Below are 20593 nucleotides of genomic sequence, written 5' to 3'. Positions count from 1 at the left end.
AAAAAAGTCTCCTTCCCCCTCCATCTGATTTCCTCATATCCTCTCGCTTCTACACGTTATATACCCCGCAACTCTGCAGCAAGCCCAAACCTGCAACGCTCTTTGTCTCATCTGGCGCTCGTATCCTGCATACACCCATACACCCTCGTGACCCCTCCGTCTCTATATACTTCACCTCTACCTCCACCACTCGCACTTATATTGGTGTTCGCGTATTATTCACATCACATCAACATGCGCGACACCCCCTCCAAATTCATCGAGATTCTCGATCCAAAGGACACTTCCCGCATGTCTGACTCAGACGTCCGCCTAGAAGATGTCCTCGCCGACCACGAAGCAATAAGCAGTCGGCCCCGCTCTTCAACACAATCTTCCACAAAGCCCATGGACAAATCCATGTCGCGTTGCAACTCGACCTCTCCCACCCCACGCTGGAAGCGGCTGAGCAATATCCTTGTGCAGCCTCGTCGCAACGCTTAGCTACACCGCCTCTTACCTATACGGAGCTATCTCCGTGGTGGAGAAGCTTTGTTCTGCCATGTGTTACGAAATTGAAATTACGGATATATTCACGACTTGACTTCGCTGTAGGATCATGCATCGGATTCGGTTCTGGTAATCGAACCACACAGTCAAAAAGTGGTGCGGTGTCAGACCGTTCACAAACGACATAACGAAATAAATGAAATGAAAGTGAAAGTGGGGGATTCGGAAGGAGTTTGGTCCAGGGCTGTTTTTGGTCCAATTGATAAGTTTGGGAACATCCCCCACTTGGCATGTTTAACTTGCGAATGGGTTGGACTGGATTGGAGTTGCATATGAGTATCGGGTTGATGTCCAGCGGACATAGAGAAAACGAAATCGCCTCACTAAAAAAAGAAGCTGAAATGAAGGGAGTCCGCGACTTTGGGGAATGGTGTTCATTATTCACTGCTTGTTGATACTTTACACATATCCTTTTTCTCTCTTTTTTTTTCTTATGCTGTTTTGCTGTCTCGCTGCTCTTCAGTAGCCTGAGCAGATTTACTTTTGATACCCAATACTCAAAGCAGCGAACTACACTACACTACATTCTCCATGTTCCACATAGCCACCTAGCTATTATTTCCTCATCCCCGTACCTGGCAAATACCAAATCAAATGGGCCTCATAGACAATCCTCTCACCCCTCTCACCCCCCTGTCCAGTCAGGATATTCCGAATTAGCCGTGAATACTGCCATTTGCCCAACTCCCAATCCTTGTAACATAACATATGCATGTAAGTAAAAGATCTAACGTGTGGACCCTGGCGATGAGGGGTTATCTCGGAGTGGACCACTTGTACTACAAGTACAACTCCTCGGTTAATTTCGATCCAATAGAAATGATTTGGCTAAAGAAGTTTCAGCCGTTGGGGTAGGGTCAAGGTGAATGTCGGTGAAGCTTGGATCTATATTACTGTTAAGCCTGTCTCTGTTGAGACAGACCTGACACAGCAGTTCTGGTACTAAGTGTTATTATTTGCTTGGTACAATTCTGGTGCCTCCGTCCCTGCGCCGGACCATTCCGAACTTCGGGCTTGGACTGGGGATGGGCGAGGGTTGGTGAGAATTTTGTACGAAGTGGTAGGTATCTTTGCATCTAGATCTTGATGGATCCGCGTTGTGGAGGGAGCTGTGTGGTGTTTGATAAGGGGATTGTTGTACAGCGTTCGGGATGGAGGTACTTTTTTGGTGGCCCTAGAGTAAAGCAGCGGATAACTAGACGTTAGACTCGGCCTCGAAAGCAGAGTCGTCTAAGCGCGAGATACAATCTGATATATCAATATCACCATTAACTATAGCAGAAGATGTTTTAGCATTAGTCAATCCACATAGTGTGCCACAGTGTAGGCTGATAAGCTCCACTCAATGTTTTGTTCGAGTCATTAGCTTTACGCGGGAACTTTATACTGTACCCCTTGAAGTGGTTATATTCATTTGTTAGATTCACTTTTCTATATCGTTGGCTACAGTATCACGTTCCAAGGGAGAAAGGTTGCGTGGGCCCTCGCTTGTTATCTCCTTACTGTCTAGAGAAGCGAGGCTAATGCCACAAACGGGCATCAATAGCCAATCAATCTACACACACGTGCATGTACCACTACGGAGTATCGTACAGTGGTTGCGGAAAGGTCATGCATGGTATTCGTCGTGGTTTGGGTGATTCTATAAAAACCGGCCATTACACGGGCTGCACAATAATGAACCAATTGATTAGGCTGTTGACGCGTCCCTTGGTGTCTTATAAATCAAAAGATCGTCTGATTCTCTTTATCGTAGGAAAAACTACGGTTTCTGCGAACTACGATTTTCTCCCGAACGCGGGGGTCCTCTAATTATCTCTATCATTGGAGAAACCACAGATTTCTTATAATCTAAGACCCCTCGGGGGAGCCTACACATCGTTGGACAAGGTAGATCCTAGGGAACACCTCGGTTTCCGCGCGCTTTAGGCTCTTACGAACCAGACGATCATCTGATTATCTGTATCATATGGGAAACCATGGTTTCCGCGAGCTCTGACTCTCTTGCGAACCGTAAGAACATACGAGTATCGCTATCGTAAGAAGTGTCACGATCCTTTAGCAACTCTAAAGGTCTTCCTATGAATTTAGCGCCCGTTAGAACTAGTGGTATCATAATAAACACTACGATTCTCGTCCACCATGATAATCTCACGAATCAAAAGATCACGGGACAATATCCATCCCAAGATTTACCACGATTTCGCGACCTTAATCATTTGTTAAACTAAACAAAAATTGATTTTGTATCTCAGATACTACAGTACTTGATTTGTTATTCTTAACCAGGCTCTTTTGAGATACCGAGGAACGATGCCGGGTAGAGCACAAACTAGTTCTATATTAAAGTGTTGGACTACGAGTCTTGTCAAGTAATAATCAAATAAAAAGTCACCAAAGCCTGAGTAGTAAACACAGGCAGCAATATGCGATTGATCACGTAAAACTAAACTAAGTGCATGTAGTGTCCTTATATATCCTTCGATTGCTACTCCTAGGTCTACCCCCTAAGGTAGCTTCTGGAATAGCTGGTGACTCCCCATATATACTAGAGTCACGGTCACGTTGTGCTTTACCGTCTACTACCGTTGTGGTGTAACGGCATAGCTCATGATCAAAAAGCGAGCAATAAGAGCGGGCAACAGAAAGAAGAGGAGATTAACTAGGCAAAAATATTGCGTAAAGACACAGTTTGAAGAGAATGATATTTATAAACGATCAGATGACGAAACATGCATCTTCAACAATGCTTTCCAAGCTATCAGTGATTTTTTAGCGCCAAGATGTCTTCTATCAGCAACTTCAGAAACCTGGACTAACCAACCCCTTGCACCCAATGTCCACTCCGGGTAGCACTTCGACCATCTATACGGCAAACACACGTTTATCGTCGACGAACCGAGCTAAAGCCGATTCGCCCCAGGAACCTCAAGAACTGCAAAATAGGCGAAACGACAGAAGAAGGCAAGGAGACCATGAATCAGTGGACAAATGCAAGCATAGCAACATAGGCCCGAAAGCAGAAAACTCGCTATAAACAAGAATGGAGAGCCCTCCCACAGCCTTTCGATGCTGATCCCATGCTGTGGACTCCAAATTTGGAAACAGGCATTGACTGACGAGGGTATGAATGCGCCACACAAAAAGGTTGGCATTTTTGTTCGGTTCCCTCTTTGCGTGGTACTCAGTTAACCAAGAGTGAAACGTAAACGCCTGTCGATAGATCAGAATCCAAATCCTCTTGGAATATTCTCCGCTCCACCAGCTTCGTGACCCCATTTCTCCATCTACTTGTGATGGCAGTGGCAATGACCACCCTCTCGACTCCTGGAACTACCCTTTTCACAGTGAGAGCTGCTTCTCCCAGCAGGAAGTGATCACCAGGAAGCATATTGTCCGCCTGATTCGGTGACGACCGAGTAATCGTCTTGCATCGATTGAATTCGTCCGCGCAATTCGATAATACTGGAGGAGTGAGCAAGACCCGAGTACACAGAACTGTTTCTGGAATTTCGGTATAAATGTTCTGGCAAAGAATCGAGCAGGGTCGTGCATTACTCTGCTGTCGAAACTCTAGACAATGCTGGCTTGCAACGGCAAAGGTTGCGACATCCCGTGTATCCTTTATAACCCGAAACCAGTTGTTGATCTCTATGCGAAGGGTCCGCGGGCTACCAGTAAAAGGCCAAAAAACCTGCAGGTGCCCATTATGATCGACTCCTGTGTCTTCAAGGGCAATGATCGAATTGATAATTAAGCGTCGAATGGATTCTTTGGTCATAGCTGATTCTTCTAGAATTTGGTCAGATGAATCAATGTCGTCATCGGTGGAAAAGCATCGAGTCCAGCAGGACTTGATACAGTTTCGGTCGGCAACTCGGTGATCACAACATGACGTTCGGCCTGAATCCCTTGCTTTGGTTTGTGATAGGCGAAGAGCGTCCCAGAGTGTTACTCTTTGGGCGTTACCAGTACATGCGCTTACTTCCAATCCGATGGAATGGTTGAGGAGCGGCATGAGCTTGGGGTTCCGATATTTGCACATGTCAATAATCGAGGCTTTCCATTTACGCCCTGGGATTCGCTTGTATTTCTTGATGATGCCCCCATTGATGTATTGACCTCCCGTTATCTGCAAATCGAAACCATCGGGAGTGTAATATGCATCGTGTGTCCCAGAAGGTTGGAGCTGATGTCGAATGTGCGCCTGTAGGCAATCAATTTTTGATTGGCATCGGTGGTTGACTGTCAGTCCGGCTGCAGTGATCGAGTCAGTACCGATCAGAATACGTGATGTGCTGCTTAACAGAGTAGTCTTATCGCAATGGATATGCTCGGGAAATTGCCTTGTCCAATGGCATTCAATCTCCCCCGAAGCTGTATCAGACTGCTCCTTGTGTGGAAGAGGGACAATATATCCTGTTTCAGTTTGGAGAATTAGGCCTTCGTCTGTTGTTCCTCCAACCAGCCAGACTGGGCCCCAAAGTTCTTGGAGGTCCTGAACGGTCAGAGATATTTTCAGTCCTCTCTGTTCTGATGTTGCTCGGCTCTTCCCCAGAACCCATGCAGGCCCGCCGATAAAGTCCTTAAGGCAGGCCAATTTTCGCAGAGTAAAGTAATATTCTTGCCCAACAGAAATTTCGTTTCTCGTCTCTTTCCAAAGATTAAGATCAAACCGGCAGACGTGTGAGCCAGAGAAAGACACAAGGCCAACTAACAAGGCCGTGCTTAGGAACTGCCAGTAGGGCAGCCAATCCAATTTCCCCTCGACGTGATCTTCTAAGGACAATTTGCCAAGCAGCCTGTGAATTATTGGCAAAGAAGAAACGTGGGCAGGATTTGGAGAAGGCCGGAATATGCTTTTTGCGACAAGTGACTGTGAGCTGAGTGGCGATATATCATGCGGCGGATCATCCAATATGCCGATGGCACTCGCAATTTCATCCTGCGATATACGGACAGCGCTCGCAACATCTAGTCGCGATTGGTCTTCGACTAAAATGGACAGCACGCCCTCACAGAACCCTTCTGCCTGTAGGTTTTGGAGCGCAGCCATACTTCTCTTCAAGCTCATCAGGCATTCAACGAACGACCCCTTTTGCTCACTGGGTCCCTTCCTGATATCGCAGATGTCCGCAGTTTTGACCTCGAGCAGATCCAGCTTCTCGTAATAGGTAACTGGACTTAGAATATGCTCCATCTCATCGGAATCTGCGAATCCAGCATCAAGGTCATCTTCTTCCTCTTGATCGGGCTGTGTGATACCGGTCTGCGCCGAACGCGTTTCCTCCTGGTTAGATTGCTGCGAGGATTTGCTTATGTTGGAATATTGTTGTTTGAGGTTGTGATGGTATGGTTGATGGCCATCGCTGTACTGGATTTCTCGAGTACTCTCGCTGCAAACATGACACCATATCCCGGATCCCTTTCCATTACGACATGTAAGGCAGTCCTTGGAGGAGTGTGCACATCGCATGCACTTTTCACAGGACTCTTTGCTGGTCTGACCGGGACTCTCGTTAGCTACACCCAGGCATAATTCCCAAGACCTGAACTCCAGGTCCAGCATATCTTCGTTGCTCGCGGCCTTTCCCGAGCCAAAATCCTTCAGGTTCCACTTCTCAATACCTTCAAAGCCGTTCAGCTCGTTTTCGAATTCCCGGAACAGGTCGGTATTCAGCCGCTCGTACTCGCTGTAGTCCTTGGGCCAATCACCCAGGCGCTGCATAGCAAGCTTAAACAGTAGCAGGTGCTGACGGATATGCTCGCCATCGGAGACGGTGTCGTCAGTGATGTGGTCGGCGAAATTGAGGTCGTACTCAGAGCCGTCCGTGCTGAGGCTGTCGTCAAGGCCGCCCTCAAACTCGGCCAGGGATGGATCCACGAAAATGCGGAGCAGATACTCGTGAACAATGGCACTCTTCTTGTAGTACTTGGATGCCATGTGTTGACCACCCTTCTCGGACTGATAGCGCTGAGCGATACCGGCGTACAGCTGGGAAAGCAGGGTAGACATCTCGAGGGTGCTTTGGTGGCGGGCACCATTGACACGGCTGCATTTGTACACAATGTCCTCGGCCAGCCGTGTCGCTTTGATAGCGTCGCCAACTAAGTAACGGGCCAGAATGTAACGGCGAGCCAGCTGGAGGGTGATCGCAGGTGACCAGTTGATCTGCTGATTACGACCGTTCCAGACACTGGAAAGGACCCAAACGAGGTTCTTATAGTCCTTCTGTTCGCCCAGCACGCCAATCAGGATATTCAGGTAGTCCAGATTGACCTGAGCCAGGTTGATCTTCAAATCGCTGATGACGCGGAGGACCTCCTGAATAATGGCCGAAGAGACGCCGAACAGCTTCTTCTGAGCAGCTTGATCAGGCTGTGGAACAATGGTACGTCCGGTGATGAAAACGCCCAGAGTGAAGACAAATTTGACGATGGCAACGGAGCGATACACATCGTGCGCAGAGATGTACCGGAAGGAGGCGATAGCAAGGTCACAAGCACCATCGTAGTTCTTCTTCTGGAGGAGATCAAGAACACGGTAGTTGCTTGCGATACCAACCGAACGGACAAAGTTTGTGGACTTGTGGGTGCTGAAGTGCTCCAGGATAGTTGACAGGAAGATCTTTACCTGGTTAATCTCGGTCAACTTGGTGTGTTTGCCCTCGGTGGCCAGGAAGTAGGCAACATAGTCGTCAAAGACACGAATAGTAGCAGTCTGGCGGTTGTTAGAGAGCAAGGCGTGGTACAGATGGGAGGCAGAAACCGAGACAGTGTGGAAGGAGCTGCTCTTGGAGAAGACATGGCTACGGAACTCTTCGAATTTTACGTATTCGGTGATCAGTGCGGCTAGGATCTCCGTGATGCTCGAACTTCGTTGGCAGAGACTTTGTTCTAGCTGTGCCAAGAAGATTAGGCTCTGTCGACCCTTCGAAGTGAGATCAAACTTGGTAGACTTGACATTGGTCGTGTCCTTCATGACGACCTGGTGGTACAGTTCCTGTGTCAGCTCAGTGGCCTTGGACACCTGGTTTGTGGCAATGTAGCTGGCGGCGATGGTCGAGGCAGCAACGAGAAGGCTGGTGGAGGAAGACTCAGCCTGCAAAATCTGCACAGCCGACTCCTTGAGCTCCGAGAGGACAGACTCAGACGACTTGGCGTGCTTGGAATGGGAGGAGATGATCTCCTCCAAAACGGATTCAGAAATGACGGATGAAGGCGAGCTCGATTGGTGCATGGCCTGTTGAGATGTCTTCTCAACGCTCTTCTGGATTTCCGAGTATTGCGAGGACTCAGTGCGGTTGGTGCTCTTGTAGTAATGTGCACAGTGCTTGAAAATGCTCAGAGCTGCTGAAGAGAGACCGACAGCGGTCATGACCTTCGCAATCTCCTGGAAGTAGGAAGAAGTGGACTCGGACACAGACAGGTTAGTGTTGCGATACTCCTCCCAAACACTTAACAAGATTGAAGAGGCCTCGTTCTCGCGCATCTGAGACTGAAGGAAGTTTGAATAGACAGTGACTGACTCCAGCTTGATCTGCTCCCAGTATACAGAGTACTGAGTGCGACACTCCTTGCTAGCCCGATGCCAGCTCTCAACGTAGATACGCTCGGCCTCGGCAATGTCACCCTCAGAGACGTAATTTTGAGCCTGCTTGAGGAGGGCCTCAAAGTCGAAGGCTTCGGACTGGTATTCATCGACCTCGGTATCCAGAACGAAGCGAGTGCCAGTTTCGCCGTTCTGCTTATGACCGTTCTGGTGAACATGAAGATTACCGTGAGTGTCGGTTTCGTCGCGATAACAGCGAGCCCCAGTAATTTTCTGGATTATGATTTCAATCTCTGTGACCTTCTTCTCCTCCTTGAGGAGACGGTAGTGATCGACCAAGTTCTCGAGAGTAGCAACGACCTTCTCCGGTTCGTTGCCATAATGGATCTTGTAGCACTCAACAATGAGAAGAAGAATCTCCTCGCGCTTGACCATTATGTCAGTCTTGGTTGTGGTCGTCTGCCCAACTGTGAGATCCATGAAGAGGATAGACGTCTGCATGGTAATGATGTGCTTGGCAGTAAGCAGAGTCCGGCTGAGAGTAGTGATCTCGTAGAACAGCGGGATTGCCTCGGTAACGTGGCTGATGTCACGACGGAAAAGAGCCAAAGAGATGATAGACTGGAGAGTGACGACATTATTTGGAGTCAGGATCTGACGGCTCAAGTTGCTGACAATAGATAGGTATGTCAAGAGCGTCGGGGTGGAGATGTTCTGCCACAGGCTGTTCTGGAGGAGCAGCAAAGTAACATTGGCGGGGAAGAGCTTGCCGAACTCCTTGGCCGTAGGAGCATCACCACCAGTGGTATATACAGTGGTATTCTTCAAGTGGTGGGGCCAATAGCGCACCGCGAAGTCAAGAAGCTGATGCTTTTGGATAAGAATGCTGGTATCGTGACGGTCCAGAGGGGTCAGCGAAGGCTCACGCTGCTCAGTCACAGTGGACTTAATATAAACCAACAGTCGAGTCACAAGGTCGGCATGACGGTCCTTAACGGTGGTGATAAACTTGCCCTTGGTGTAAATATCCAGGACGGCCATACGAATGAGGCCGTGGCGAAGGTATACTTGGCCATCCTGGAGGAAGATAAGAGAGGTCAAGGGCTTCAGGATAGTCAAAGTGTCAACCTTACGATCGGATATAGTTTGTTTATCAAGCTGAACCGAGGCCAGTGTAGCCAATTCCTTTAGCAACAAAGGCCGCTCGGCAGTAGCAAGCCAAAGAAGCATAAACTTGGCATCCTTACTAACGTCAGGGGAGGCAAGTATGTAGGTGACAAAGTCTGTCACTGTCCACTTGCTGTTCACCACGGTCTCGACAGTCTTGCGGAAGGCATCGGCATGATGCTCGTGGCGAACACGCTTAGCAGCGAGCTTAGCCCATAGGAATGAGCCCTTAGAAGCCTCGGTAATTTGGTCCACAACTGTTTCTCGCTCTAACTCAGACATTTCTTGTAAAGTGCGGCTGTGCTCAAAGATGTCACGCACAACAGCAGCGATGTCATCAGCAATGCGATCCTCAGTGATAGGAACTGCCATCACATTCTCCTTGGTAGTAGGCTTCTCGGAACCAAGAGTGATGAGCCTGACATTAACAGCGTTGGAGGTGGCGGCAGTCAATCTTTGGAGCAGAGCAGTCTCCCCGCCGGTAGCCTCGTCGAGGCCATCAATGACAATAACCAGCTCCTTGGCACCACGGAGAGCAGAAGCCAAAGCACGCTCCAGAGCATTCCAAACAATGTTCTCATAGTCCGCGGGGCTAGTTTTCTTGCGGCTGCGCTCATAGGCATCACCCAAGATGTGCAGGAGCTGTACATTGCCAATGCCCTTCTCGAACAACTGGAACAGAATAGTCTTTGCAATTGGAATGGGGGTAGTCTCAGCGAGGATGCGGGAATCTATTTAATTCAATGACTAAGTTAAATGAGAGCCAACACGTGATAGATTCACATATAATTCGACACGTACTGATAGGAACAAACAAGGTCTTGTAAGGAACTCCGTCAATCCGCTCCTGCAGAAGGTCCACGATGACCGAAGCAAGAACGGTCTTGCCGGATCCAGGCTTGCCGTAGAATGACAGAGTGTGGTTCTGACTCTTCAGGAAGCGAGTCAAATATGGGCTCATCCAAACGCAAGTCATCTCCTCACGCTCGTGGGCGAGATGCGAGGTGTTTTCAGCGAGGTAGCTGAGGACGCGGTCTTCTGGGGCAAGCCAGGATCGGACGAACTTGACAATGGCAACTATACAGAGCCAGGCGTGATCAGTAACTGCTATAGCCTAAGGCCAGATATCGTATCACAAATATTCTTACCTCTTTCGGTGTCAATGCTCTCCTTGGCAAGCTGGTGCCGCCACATAGCTTCGGCGATCTTTCCGCAGCGCTCACAGAAGGATTGGATTTGGCCAGGGAAAGTGTCATAGACGTTGACTGACACCGAGGCGGTGCTTAATCCACGAATGGCCTTGTGAAAGTGAGTCGACACACTGGCAACAAGGGTAACCAAGTCAGCCAGGGCTAGGATCAGCTGCTCTTTGATCTCCTGGGATACCGAGAACAGCTCGGTCCGCTCCAGTAGGTTCACCAGAGCGGATGAGGTACTGTAGAAGAAGCCGAAAGAGATCATCAAAGCAGGCGCGTTCTTTATACCAAGCTGTTTAAAGAAGAGGAAAGTTCAGTTAGTCTACAAAGACCTGGTGAAAAGCATCGCAATGGAGCATACCTCGAGCAGCATAGAACAGTATCCGTAGGAGAGCTGAGCGGCAAGATAGCTATCGCCAGCAAAGTCTTGGATGCCAGTGTCAAAGGAGTGCAGTCTGTCAACAAAGAGCTGGGCCCAAGTGAGAACCTTGTCATAGCAGCTACCCTCTGGGGGCAGGTGGCTCATCCGCTCGGAACGAATCCATTCGATAATGGAGTGATAAGATGTGTTCAGGAGCTGAGATGAAACACCATTGCCCAGCTCATCACCGCTGCGGTGATACAGAGACTGCACCACGCTGGTGATATTGGAGCTGCCCATGCCGCTAAGCTTGCGGGCGAAATCAGATCCTCCCTGCGTGGAGCGAGCATTTTGGGAGATGCTATCGCAATCAAAAGCGGCAGAGAAAGCAGACAGTTGCCGGGATTTACCAGGAAACCCGGGGTAGAAAGCAGAGGAGCGGTTACCTGGCACAGGGCGCACGGTATTGGAGCGCATTTTGCCTGTTTTAGGCTGAGACGTATTTGGGATGGATTTCTGGGTTGGGTAGTAGGGACCAGTCACTCTTGAAGGAACAAAGTAGACTCCATGGCCTAAGGACGAAAGGTAAGCTGAAGCGGCATCGAAAAAGCAAAATCGGTCCTAAACTGATAGAGTAATGCGACCGCGCAAATCTCCTGGGATTATGAGGCGGAGATGACCACCGCAGACCTAAGTCCCGTGCTTTAGTGTCATATCCCGGACGGCCAACTCAGAGGACCCTCAAGACCCAACTATTGGTCAGGTATCGGCGACAAGCCGGCCACTTAAGTATCACGAGCAGTGAAAAATCATGGCGTGTGCAAGGAACACCAGCCAAGCCAGGCCTCGCATTCCTATGCGGTAACATCAGACCCGTGAAGGTTCAATGTCGCCAATGCCACGATTGACCAGTTGTGATACCATTCTTCAACCCGCTAAATTCGTTTCACAAAAAGGACTGCTTTTAATTTCAATATCAGTTCTAATGCTTCAAGCGTTCTCCCCACTTCATTACCGTAAAACAATGAAAAGTTATCTCCTAGGGGAAGCGAATCTTGTCATGTGTCCCGGTCGGGCAGATTTGCGTTTAGTCACTGCTACCTAAGCCCCTTGTTATTGAAGTCATTGGGAGTATGTGAGGGTCGGGAAGCACGACGCGTTCTTATTGGGGACTGACTCATAATATACTGCTGGCTAGTCTTTGGTGTCATCAAAAGTTCTTGACCAAATCCCGATCTGTATTGGCTATAGACCGATACACGATTCGTTCGGCTGATAGCATCCATACGTTTAGTTTGACCCTAGTGGGCCTCTGCTTAAAGACCCTGAACATGCCGATGTGCGCTCTGAGGATTTACCTACCATACTGTACAAAAATGGACAGTGCGACTACCAAGAATGATCTTTGCGACCACTAAAGCCAATACTCCGCCATGACAAAACGAAAATGATCAGTTTTCTACGCCTGGGGACTGAGTTGAATACTTCTGGGATTGATCTAATGCAGACATCCTTAGGTTTGCCACTGAACTAAAGCTTTATTGAATTCCCTCAAAAGCTTTTTGGTCCCGGGATGGGCAAGTCTACTACTAGGAGAGTTTTACAGCTCCCTGGAACACGGGTAAGCCTTCGAGAAGTGTAAAGTCAATCTCCAGGAACATGAAACCATCTGATTGATTGATTTATTCATAGACTGTCCCAGCCCCCAATTAATGGAAGCTATGTAGCGTGTGACTGTAAGTACGGATGTCCCAGCCCTCGCTTTCAGAAAACAAGCCGTTCCTTGTCCGAATAACTTCCCCGTCCGCTCCAGTATGCTACATCCCAACTCGTAGTCTTGTTGACCGTTCTGTTTCTATGTACCTGTCGGGCCTCTCCTGGCTCTCCTCTACTTCTATATACCAAAAATCACTCATCTTCGCTATGTTTATCTGAGTACCGTGGACGGCACTGCTTGAAATTGTCCTAGCAGTCCAGTCCTCAAGATCATCTTGGCTGCTTGTACTGCCATTGGCGGGCTACAGAGAGCGTGCTTGATGTCAATGAATAGAGACTTGCCTGCCTACATTCGATGTCGTTCTTCCACCCGGTTCCGGCTTCGAGCAGGATGTGTCGAACCGTTTGGGGTCCATGGCCACACTGACATTGGTCTGTATCGGCCTTGTTATGGCGTGGAGGTAGGCCTGTAGGCCGATCTTACCCGTACGCATCTGTGTGATTGCCGAGCTAATTGCTCTATGTGCCCCGATGTGTGTTTCGAGGGTCGCTTTTTCCGGTCGCACTCCGAGCCTAAAGAGCTCTCTGCCGTGTTTGCATTTCTCCCAAGCTAGTTCCCACTCGTTTCTCATCGCTTGGAGAATGGTAAACTTGGCGGTTGCTGTGAGTATTCGCGGGCTCTTTCGCAGCTTGATCCGCAGCCTCGTTACCTGGCACTCCGACGTGTGCCGGGATCCATCTAAACTGCACCTCCCATCCTTGGCTTCGGGCCTCGTCAAGCGCTCGTACCCCTCGACTAGAATATACAGTATACAAGACTCAAGACAATGTTTTCTTGATCTAAGGATTCAGTGAGGCCTGGATCAGTGCCAGATGATATCTGAAGTAGTAACCGAAGCTCCCAGAATACCTGCTCTCGTTCCCGGAGGCTATACAGTCCACTCCAAGGAGCTGTAGATCCTCTCATACTGATGATATTATTGAATTGGGGGATTTTCCAATGCCCAATAGGCCACCGATCTGAAGTTCAGCCCTTACGACCCGGATCTTGATCCAATAAGTACTGTAGCCACATGCTTCTTTGCTTATTAGGTTAATAAGCCCGCCCGGTCGTTGATTGCCAAAGGGCCGGGCTGGCCCACCGTCTACGGCTCGTGGGCTAGCTCGGCCCTTTGGCAATCAACCGGTAACCGGTGCTCGCGATCACTAGATCTCAGCGTCTATCTCTTACACCACCGCCTTTTAACCATGGCCATTTGGCATAAGCTCTAGAACAGTAGGCGGTCATCTCCAGCTTACTTTTATCGGACATATGATATCTGATCATAGGCAAATTTGGATGCTGAACTCCTTATATTAGGCCTCGTTGGCCTTGAATCGATGTATGAGAAGCTTTAATAGCTAGGTTGCTCATTAGGCCTTTACTACTGTACTAGTTCTGATGCCTATTAAGGCGGTCATGCTATGTGCAGTGGATATTCAAGTGGAAGGTAGGTTTTAGACGCTCTTTGGCCCATACTGTATCAAAATAGATTGTTTATACCTTATAATTGAACAAGGAGCACCGAAAGACGAGTCGAAAAATACTTGTAGACATTATATCATAAGCTATCCTGCTTGATCCATATGATCACTAATAGACTAATCTTCGAGATGTGCGATCCATGATATCCTTACATTCCAGGAATCATTTGTTAATTCCGGGGAGCCCTCAATGCTCCCGAGATTCGTTATGCATTGGCACCGATCTTACTAAATGCACTAAAGCTTGAAAACCCCACTCCTCGTTCCCTAGAGCTATACCACTCACTCCCGGGAGCTATAGGTCCCCTAGGAACTATGACTCTGATTCCTAGGAGCGACCAAGAGCGTGCCTAGAAACCATGCTATGGATCCTAGGGCCGGGTATGATCCCAGGAACGTGGGTCTCACTCCCGAAATAATAAGCGGAATCATGGATAGGTATCATCAATATGAATTCCAAAACGCGAGCAATAGGAGCGGGCAATGGAAAGAAGAGGAGATTAACTAGGGAAGAATTTTGTGTAATAAACGGTTAGAAGAGGATGATATTGATGAACGATAATATGACGAAATAAACATCTTCAACAGTGCTCTCGAGCTAGCAGTAGAATAAATAAAAATAGACACCTAGTGGTATAAAATCTATAGTGGTGAAACGATGAAGTTCAACGGGCAAGAAAATATTTGTAGCCGGTCAATAAACATTTAGTTGTTTCAGGAATTCGACAACAAAGCCGTCGAAAGAAATAGTCAATGATTAATCCTTCGTTTTCGTCTCAAACACAGTGAAAGAAGTAGGTTGTTTAAAGTGATTGTGGGAACAGTCTCCATCCAAAATCACACGTATTCTTCAATACCCAGGCACCCAGAAAGATGTTCCTCCTAGACAAGTCAGTGATAACAGATACATCAACATGGCTACTATGTAGTCCTCACTTATGTCACACGGCCAGTCAGCTTATTGGCCAAGGATGGAGAACTTCTCATCCGTTCGGAGAAGTACTACGTATGGAGAAATACATACATCGTGTGGAGAGCTTAACGTCTCTAATTCTGAACCTTTCGTCACAAATTTGAACTGAATGAATACAACACCACGAGCAGAGATGCGAAAAGACAAAGCATGACGCTATTAAGCATAGGATCAGACTTATGAACAGTCGTTTATGACTAGAAATGGAGACATACAAGACCGGATGCTGATAGTACCCCATCTTTTGTAACATGAGCTCCGGCAGACCAAGATGAGGGACAGGGCGGTCGTCCATTGCCTTAGATGCAGAAAGGAGAACAGAGATTCCGCCCATGACGAAGTTAAGGATGCACAGAAGCGGAGTGGAAATGAAGTCAAGTAAGTTACCTGCGTGATCAGCGCTTATTTAAGCGCGCCATTGGAAAAAAGAGGAAGAAAAAGAAAAAGAAATAGAAACAAAAACCAAGAAAAAAAAAAGAAAAACAGCCCCCATCACTTGGATCCACCTTACGTGGAGCCCCAAGGGAGTAGGGGCCCAACGCCCACTACGCCTGCATTTGCCCACACGCCCGTCCACAGGCAATGTCGCAGTCCACCGTCACCTAGCGTTGGAGTGTGGTTTGGATATTCGTGTTGTGACATTCTTTTCAGTACATCATTTCACCTTTTAGTATTGCAGTCGCTCTAAATGTTGGAATTCTTGATATTTTGTGTTTTGCAAGATGGTGTGTCTCCATCAATATAAAGCACCCTACACCAGTGACTGGTAAAAACCAACCCAACTAGATTATGCCCAATATCCAAGTTCAGCTCAGTAACTGCCAATGTACAGATACACAGCTCTGTCTCTACTCTCCAGCATAGTCTCCTTGTTGTATCGAAAGTTCAAGAAACTTCCAGTTTAAAAAGAACTTCATTCCCGCAAAAAGACTGCGATATTCATTGTCTTCACCATCGGGATCAAGGGGCACATACATTCCGATGGCCTGTTCAGCCAACTCACTCTCCCAATGAGACTCCCTGAATCTGCTCTTACGATTGAACAACTCAATCCCAAACTTCACGAGGTGGAAGCTTATATCTTAGAATCAACTTGAATCGTGCAGTGGTGTTCGAGGTGCATGAATATCTCAGTCTAGCCCAGCCGAATTCAATTCAGCGCATCATTCAAAATCATTGCGGGAACCGCTTATATGTCTCACCGATGGCATGGATCTCGGAACAGTCGCGTTGACGTGCCAGTTCCTCCTGCAGAAAGGGACCAGGGAGAAACGACAAAGTAGTTGTAGGTTGAAAGGTTGACTAGCGACGTTAGTTTTAGTTTAGTGATGATGCGTCACAACCGGAATCACAGGGTGAAAGTAGCATGGCAGCTCCTGCACAGAGAAGGCCATGGGAACAATATAGAGACACCATGCGTTCAGCAACCCAGCTAGGAAAGCGGACCTCCTGGATGACCAAGAAGCTCGCTGTTGAAGCAACACTTGATTCTTAAAATATTCATCTTTCAGAGTAAGATATCCTGTATCCCACGTCATTGGTAGTGAAGACCTCAAAGCCTGTCTTTCCACTTTAATCGTAGGGCTGCTGCAAAGTTCCCAACGGAAGGTGTTTTCTCAAATAACTCCGTGACTCCAAGCCTTGCCTACATCACGTTCGAGGCAATAGAGAGGCTTCGGACAAACTATGTGGACAGTTCCTCTTACGAAAGGCTTAATAAACCCGTTGTTCTTCTCACGCAGAAAAAGCTGCATTCTCTTGCACCAAAAAGTCCCGCCGAAGACCCACACATTGTGGTGATATTCATCGCTTTAGGCCAGGACCAACGGCGGCAACAGCAGCAGCAAGAGCTACAAATACGAAACGCCGAAATAATAACAAAAAACCAAACCCATGTGCATGCAGATATGACGTTAGATGTTGCAACGTCAAGTATGAAAAAGGTTACACCGGCTGCTCTGCGCTGGTTCGTATAACTTTTGCGGTCAGGCACAGGATACTCATACCGCAAATCGAGACAAGGAAGCTAGCCTACTACAGATCAAGAAGAAATCACTTGAAGAATGGGTAGTGGCGGAATCGTTGTATCTCCTACACCGAGCCTCTTGGAAGTGTGTATATTTAAATGTAGACTTCTCCTCTCTAAATGTATGCTACTGATATACAAGGCATTGATTTATTCGCAGGGCTTCAATTCAAAGTAGAGTAACCTTGCTAGAAATGAGTGTAAGATAACGCCGTTCAGTGATGTTTACTTCGGATATCCAAATCTCTTATCACTGCCCCACTATAACTTCCCCCGACAACATCAACTCCATCGCGCACCCTTAGACAACAACCCGCTCCCATCGGAAAGTACCTCCAATACCCCGAGTTTAGCATCCGCTTCCCTCCTCGCCAACTCTGCTACCGTGAGAACCGACCCGAACCCACGCCTCAAACCCGTCGCGTCTCCCCGAGGCATAACTTGCCGACAATACCCAAAGACCGCACCAGTCGCGCCTATCTCGTTTGGCCTGTGACAAATACTTCCAATTACTCTTCTGTCCCATACATTTCGAAGATATGGCCTGGCTTCAGTCAACACCAGGCTCAGGTGGACGCGCCGCATCCCCGACTGTTTTCGAGCAGCAGCGGGAGGAATTAGTCCGGGACATTGCAGTGGTAGGTTGGATCTTTTGCTTTTGCTCTTGGGCCGACAGCTGGTGGTGTAAATGGTGCTAAGTTATATGTTTCAGGGTATGGAGCAGGTTCTTCAAAATATCAACCGTCTGAATCGGAATCTGGAGAGCGTTATCGCGGTGAGTATCAGGACCGATTGCAGGTTGCTTGGAGAAGATCTCCCGCTGATAGATTGATTATAGGTTGGGAATGAATTCGGGTCTGTGGAAGCTCTATGGTCTCAATTTGAGAACTTTATGGGACGGCCGGAAGAGGAGGGTGAAGAGGGCAGCAATGGCAATGGGAATAGCCATGGGAAGCGGAAAGTGAGCGGGGAGAGCGATGTACCGATCAAGTCAGAGATTAAACAGGAGCCTGAGGAGGGTGAGTCGACTGTCATGCAGTGATTGTTTACATTTAGTCTGCATAGGCTTCGGCGTCGGGCTGTTTTGTTTTACCTTTTAGATACCACGCAACACTCAAATTTCCTTTTACAAGACAATTGCCGAAACATAAGCTAGATCTACACCCTCTACTACTCGGGAACGGAATGAACATAAGTCAGATGGATTGTTCAGTAACACATAGGGGTCGCTTCGCCAACAGAACAGATCAGATAACATAAACAGAACACCAGTCCCATGCATGCCAATAAAAAAAGCGGCAAAGACCCGAGTCATGAGAGACATCAATTGAAAAAAGTGGACACGGGTCATAAAACGGCCAAACATAAGACAAACAGGGAAACAATGGAATAAAGGAAACAGCCTCCAGCAAAAAAAAAAAAAAAAACAGTCGAGATCATTGTAGGGGCCGCACAGCGTATCCCCACGGACAAGGGGGTGTGAAAATCATGTCTAGCTTTGTCCAGCTTACCACATGTCAGATGTAGAGATGCTGAGGCAAGCAAGTCGACGAAGCAACCAGGCTTGTGGTCCGGCCAGGGGAGAAGGGAAGGATAAGAGGGTGTTTGAGAATGGAAGTGGAGGGACAAGCCGTTTCCCTGAAGAGTCAATCTACAGGATCTTGCAAGTGCGCTTCTTGATTTTCTTGCCGGGACGTTGACCTCCTCCGGAGGGTATGGCACTGCTGCGATCTTTGCGGCCGATGCGGCCTGGTTGCTGTGTCGAGTAGCCCTGTTCTTCGATTGAGATGACCGAGTCGACGGCCATGGAGAAAACCTCATCCACACCGCGCATCTCCTTACTGCTGCATTCAGCGTAGGTTGCACCCATCCGCTGGGCTACGTTCTGACCTTGCTCTGGTGTAATTGGTGTCAAGCCTTGGGTCTTTAGAAGTTCAATGCAGGTCCTCTTGGTGCGCAGGTCGGACTTCAGGCCGACAAGGATTATTGGGGTTGTGGGACAGAAGTGCAGAACCTCGGGGTACCACTATACACAGGTTAGATAAATTGGGGCAAAGGGATTGCAGTTAGCGACTCACCTTATCGACAACATTCTCCAATGAAGCGGGGCAATCAATAGCAAAGCACACAAACAGAAGATCTGTCTCAGGATACGACAGTGGGCGCAAACGGTCATATTCCTCCTGGCCAGCAGTATCCCAGAGTGCTAATTCGACAGTCTTTCCTGAAGCCCGATGTGTGGTTTGTGTAATGTAGTTCTCGAACACCGTGGGAACATATTTCTGCACCATGGTCAATATCAGGGATGCATAATATATGTTGTTGTGGACTTACCTCTGGGAAGTAACCTTGCGAATAGCTTATCAGCAGACAGGTCTTTCCACAGCCACCATCACCAACCACTACAAACTTTTTGGAGAAAGAGGGCGGCTGGGTGATATTTGTTGCTTCGGACATCCGTCCGCTGGAGAAACTGGTGTTTGTGCTGGCAGTGCCGTGGCTCACTCGCACGCTGTCGCTGCGCGCTCTGCTGTGACGCGGTGTCAAGGATGGAGGAGGGGTTGCAAGAGAGCGGCGGCGCGAAGCAGCATAGTATTGGTCCTCGTACATAGCACTCATGGTGAAGAGGTGGATACGTGGAATGTGGTCCCTCGTTTGCCGGTGAAGTATTGACGTGTTTGACGTGTGGGAATGTTGACAGGTGACAGTTGACAAACTGACAAGTTTTCCGGGAGATATGTTGAGGGGTTCAGGTTGTTGAGAAGGGAGAATACGACAGATCTAAAAGATCTCGATGAGGATCGTCGATAGAGGGTCTGTCAGGGCGAGACCCGTGTTTACATGAAGCTGCCATGGCAACGGCCGTGTCGTGATGACGCCACGGCTCCGCTTCCCATGAAAGTCTCGATATCTTGTCACTTTGAAGCACGGCTACTCCGATCCTGTTTCTTTTCTTGGAGAGGATCCGCCTCAAGCCTCCTCATTTCCCCACCGTTCAGCTCGCCAGAACCGGGTCGGCCTATATACAGATTACCGGATTGGGGCGTCATGTGATTGTATCTCACTTCCAAGGCCTATTTGGTTATAGATTAGTTACATAGGCAACTAGATTTCTTTAATTAACCATTGAAAAACAGGTTGTAGCCGGATTTCATGTAGAGATATGTATAAGCGAAGGAGGCTCTACCTCATGCATGTGCTAATCCTGCGAGTGATCTCCCTCGTATCGTGCCCACAAATCCGACTAGTAGGTATAGAGTATCCCACAGTGGACTCAAGGATCTGGAAAACAAACTCAGTTTGCTGTGATGTGTCTTGTCAAGCAACGGTCAACCTAGGTACCCAGGTTACCATGATAATGCGCTTTGCCTCTAATGTGTTGTCCAACTCTGTGTACTTCTATGTGTAAGTTAGATGTCTACTTTCTACATGTGAATCTTACATCAAAGATGACAAAGTTGAGCTCAGCTGAGCCTTGCGGGGAGGGGCTGAGTATTAGTGTTAGTATCGCGGCAATGGTATTCGTCAA

General features: G+C 48.2%; 4 protein-coding genes across 4 annotated transcripts; 2 read left to right on the top strand and 2 right to left on the bottom strand.

The window, feature by feature from the left end:
- Window positions 1-234: 234 nt before the first annotated feature.
- Window positions 235-483, top strand: N7446_001477 (uncharacterized protein; the record flags this gene model as incomplete). Its single annotated transcript, XM_058510226.1, has 1 exon — window positions 235-483. The coding sequence occupies one exon, from the start codon at window positions 235-237 to the stop codon at window positions 481-483; it is 249 nt and encodes an 82-aa protein (XP_058375762.1).
- A 3250-nt stretch (window positions 484-3733) lies between these two features.
- N7446_001476 (ATP-binding protein) lies at window positions 3734-11302 on the bottom strand (the record flags this gene model as incomplete). The annotated part of the gene is made up of 4 exons (XM_058510225.1): window positions 3734-9999; window positions 10070-10345; window positions 10417-10756; window positions 10826-11302. The coding sequence occupies 4 exons, from the start codon at window positions 11300-11302 to the stop codon at window positions 3734-3736; spliced, it is 7359 nt and encodes a 2452-aa protein (XP_058375761.1).
- A 6112-nt stretch (window positions 11303-17414) lies between these two features.
- Window positions 17415-18169, top strand: N7446_001475 (DASH complex subunit DAD1). The gene is made up of 3 exons (XM_058510224.1): window positions 17415-17702; window positions 17777-17839; window positions 17903-18169. The coding sequence occupies exons 1-3, from the start codon at window positions 17604-17606 to the stop codon at window positions 18104-18106; spliced, it is 366 nt and encodes a 121-aa protein (XP_058375760.1). The 5' UTR covers window positions 17415-17603; the 3' UTR covers window positions 18107-18169.
- A 546-nt stretch (window positions 18170-18715) lies between these two features.
- N7446_001474 (Rho4-like protein) lies at window positions 18716-19683 on the bottom strand (the record flags this gene model as incomplete). Its single annotated transcript, XM_058510223.1, has 3 exons — window positions 18716-19090; window positions 19143-19346; window positions 19399-19683. 3 exons carry the CDS (start codon window positions 19681-19683, stop codon window positions 18716-18718), a joined length of 864 nt encoding a protein of 287 aa, XP_058375759.1.
- Between the last annotated feature and the right edge of the window lie 910 nt (window positions 19684-20593).

Source organism: Penicillium canescens (genome assembly GCF_028828765.1).
Source record: "Penicillium canescens strain IBT 15451 chromosome Unknown utg000002l_segment0_segment0, whole genome shotgun sequence".
NCBI classification, from domain to species: Eukaryota; Fungi; Ascomycota; class Eurotiomycetes; order Eurotiales; family Aspergillaceae; genus Penicillium; species Penicillium canescens.
This window is presented reverse-complemented; position numbering and strand designations above follow the sequence as displayed.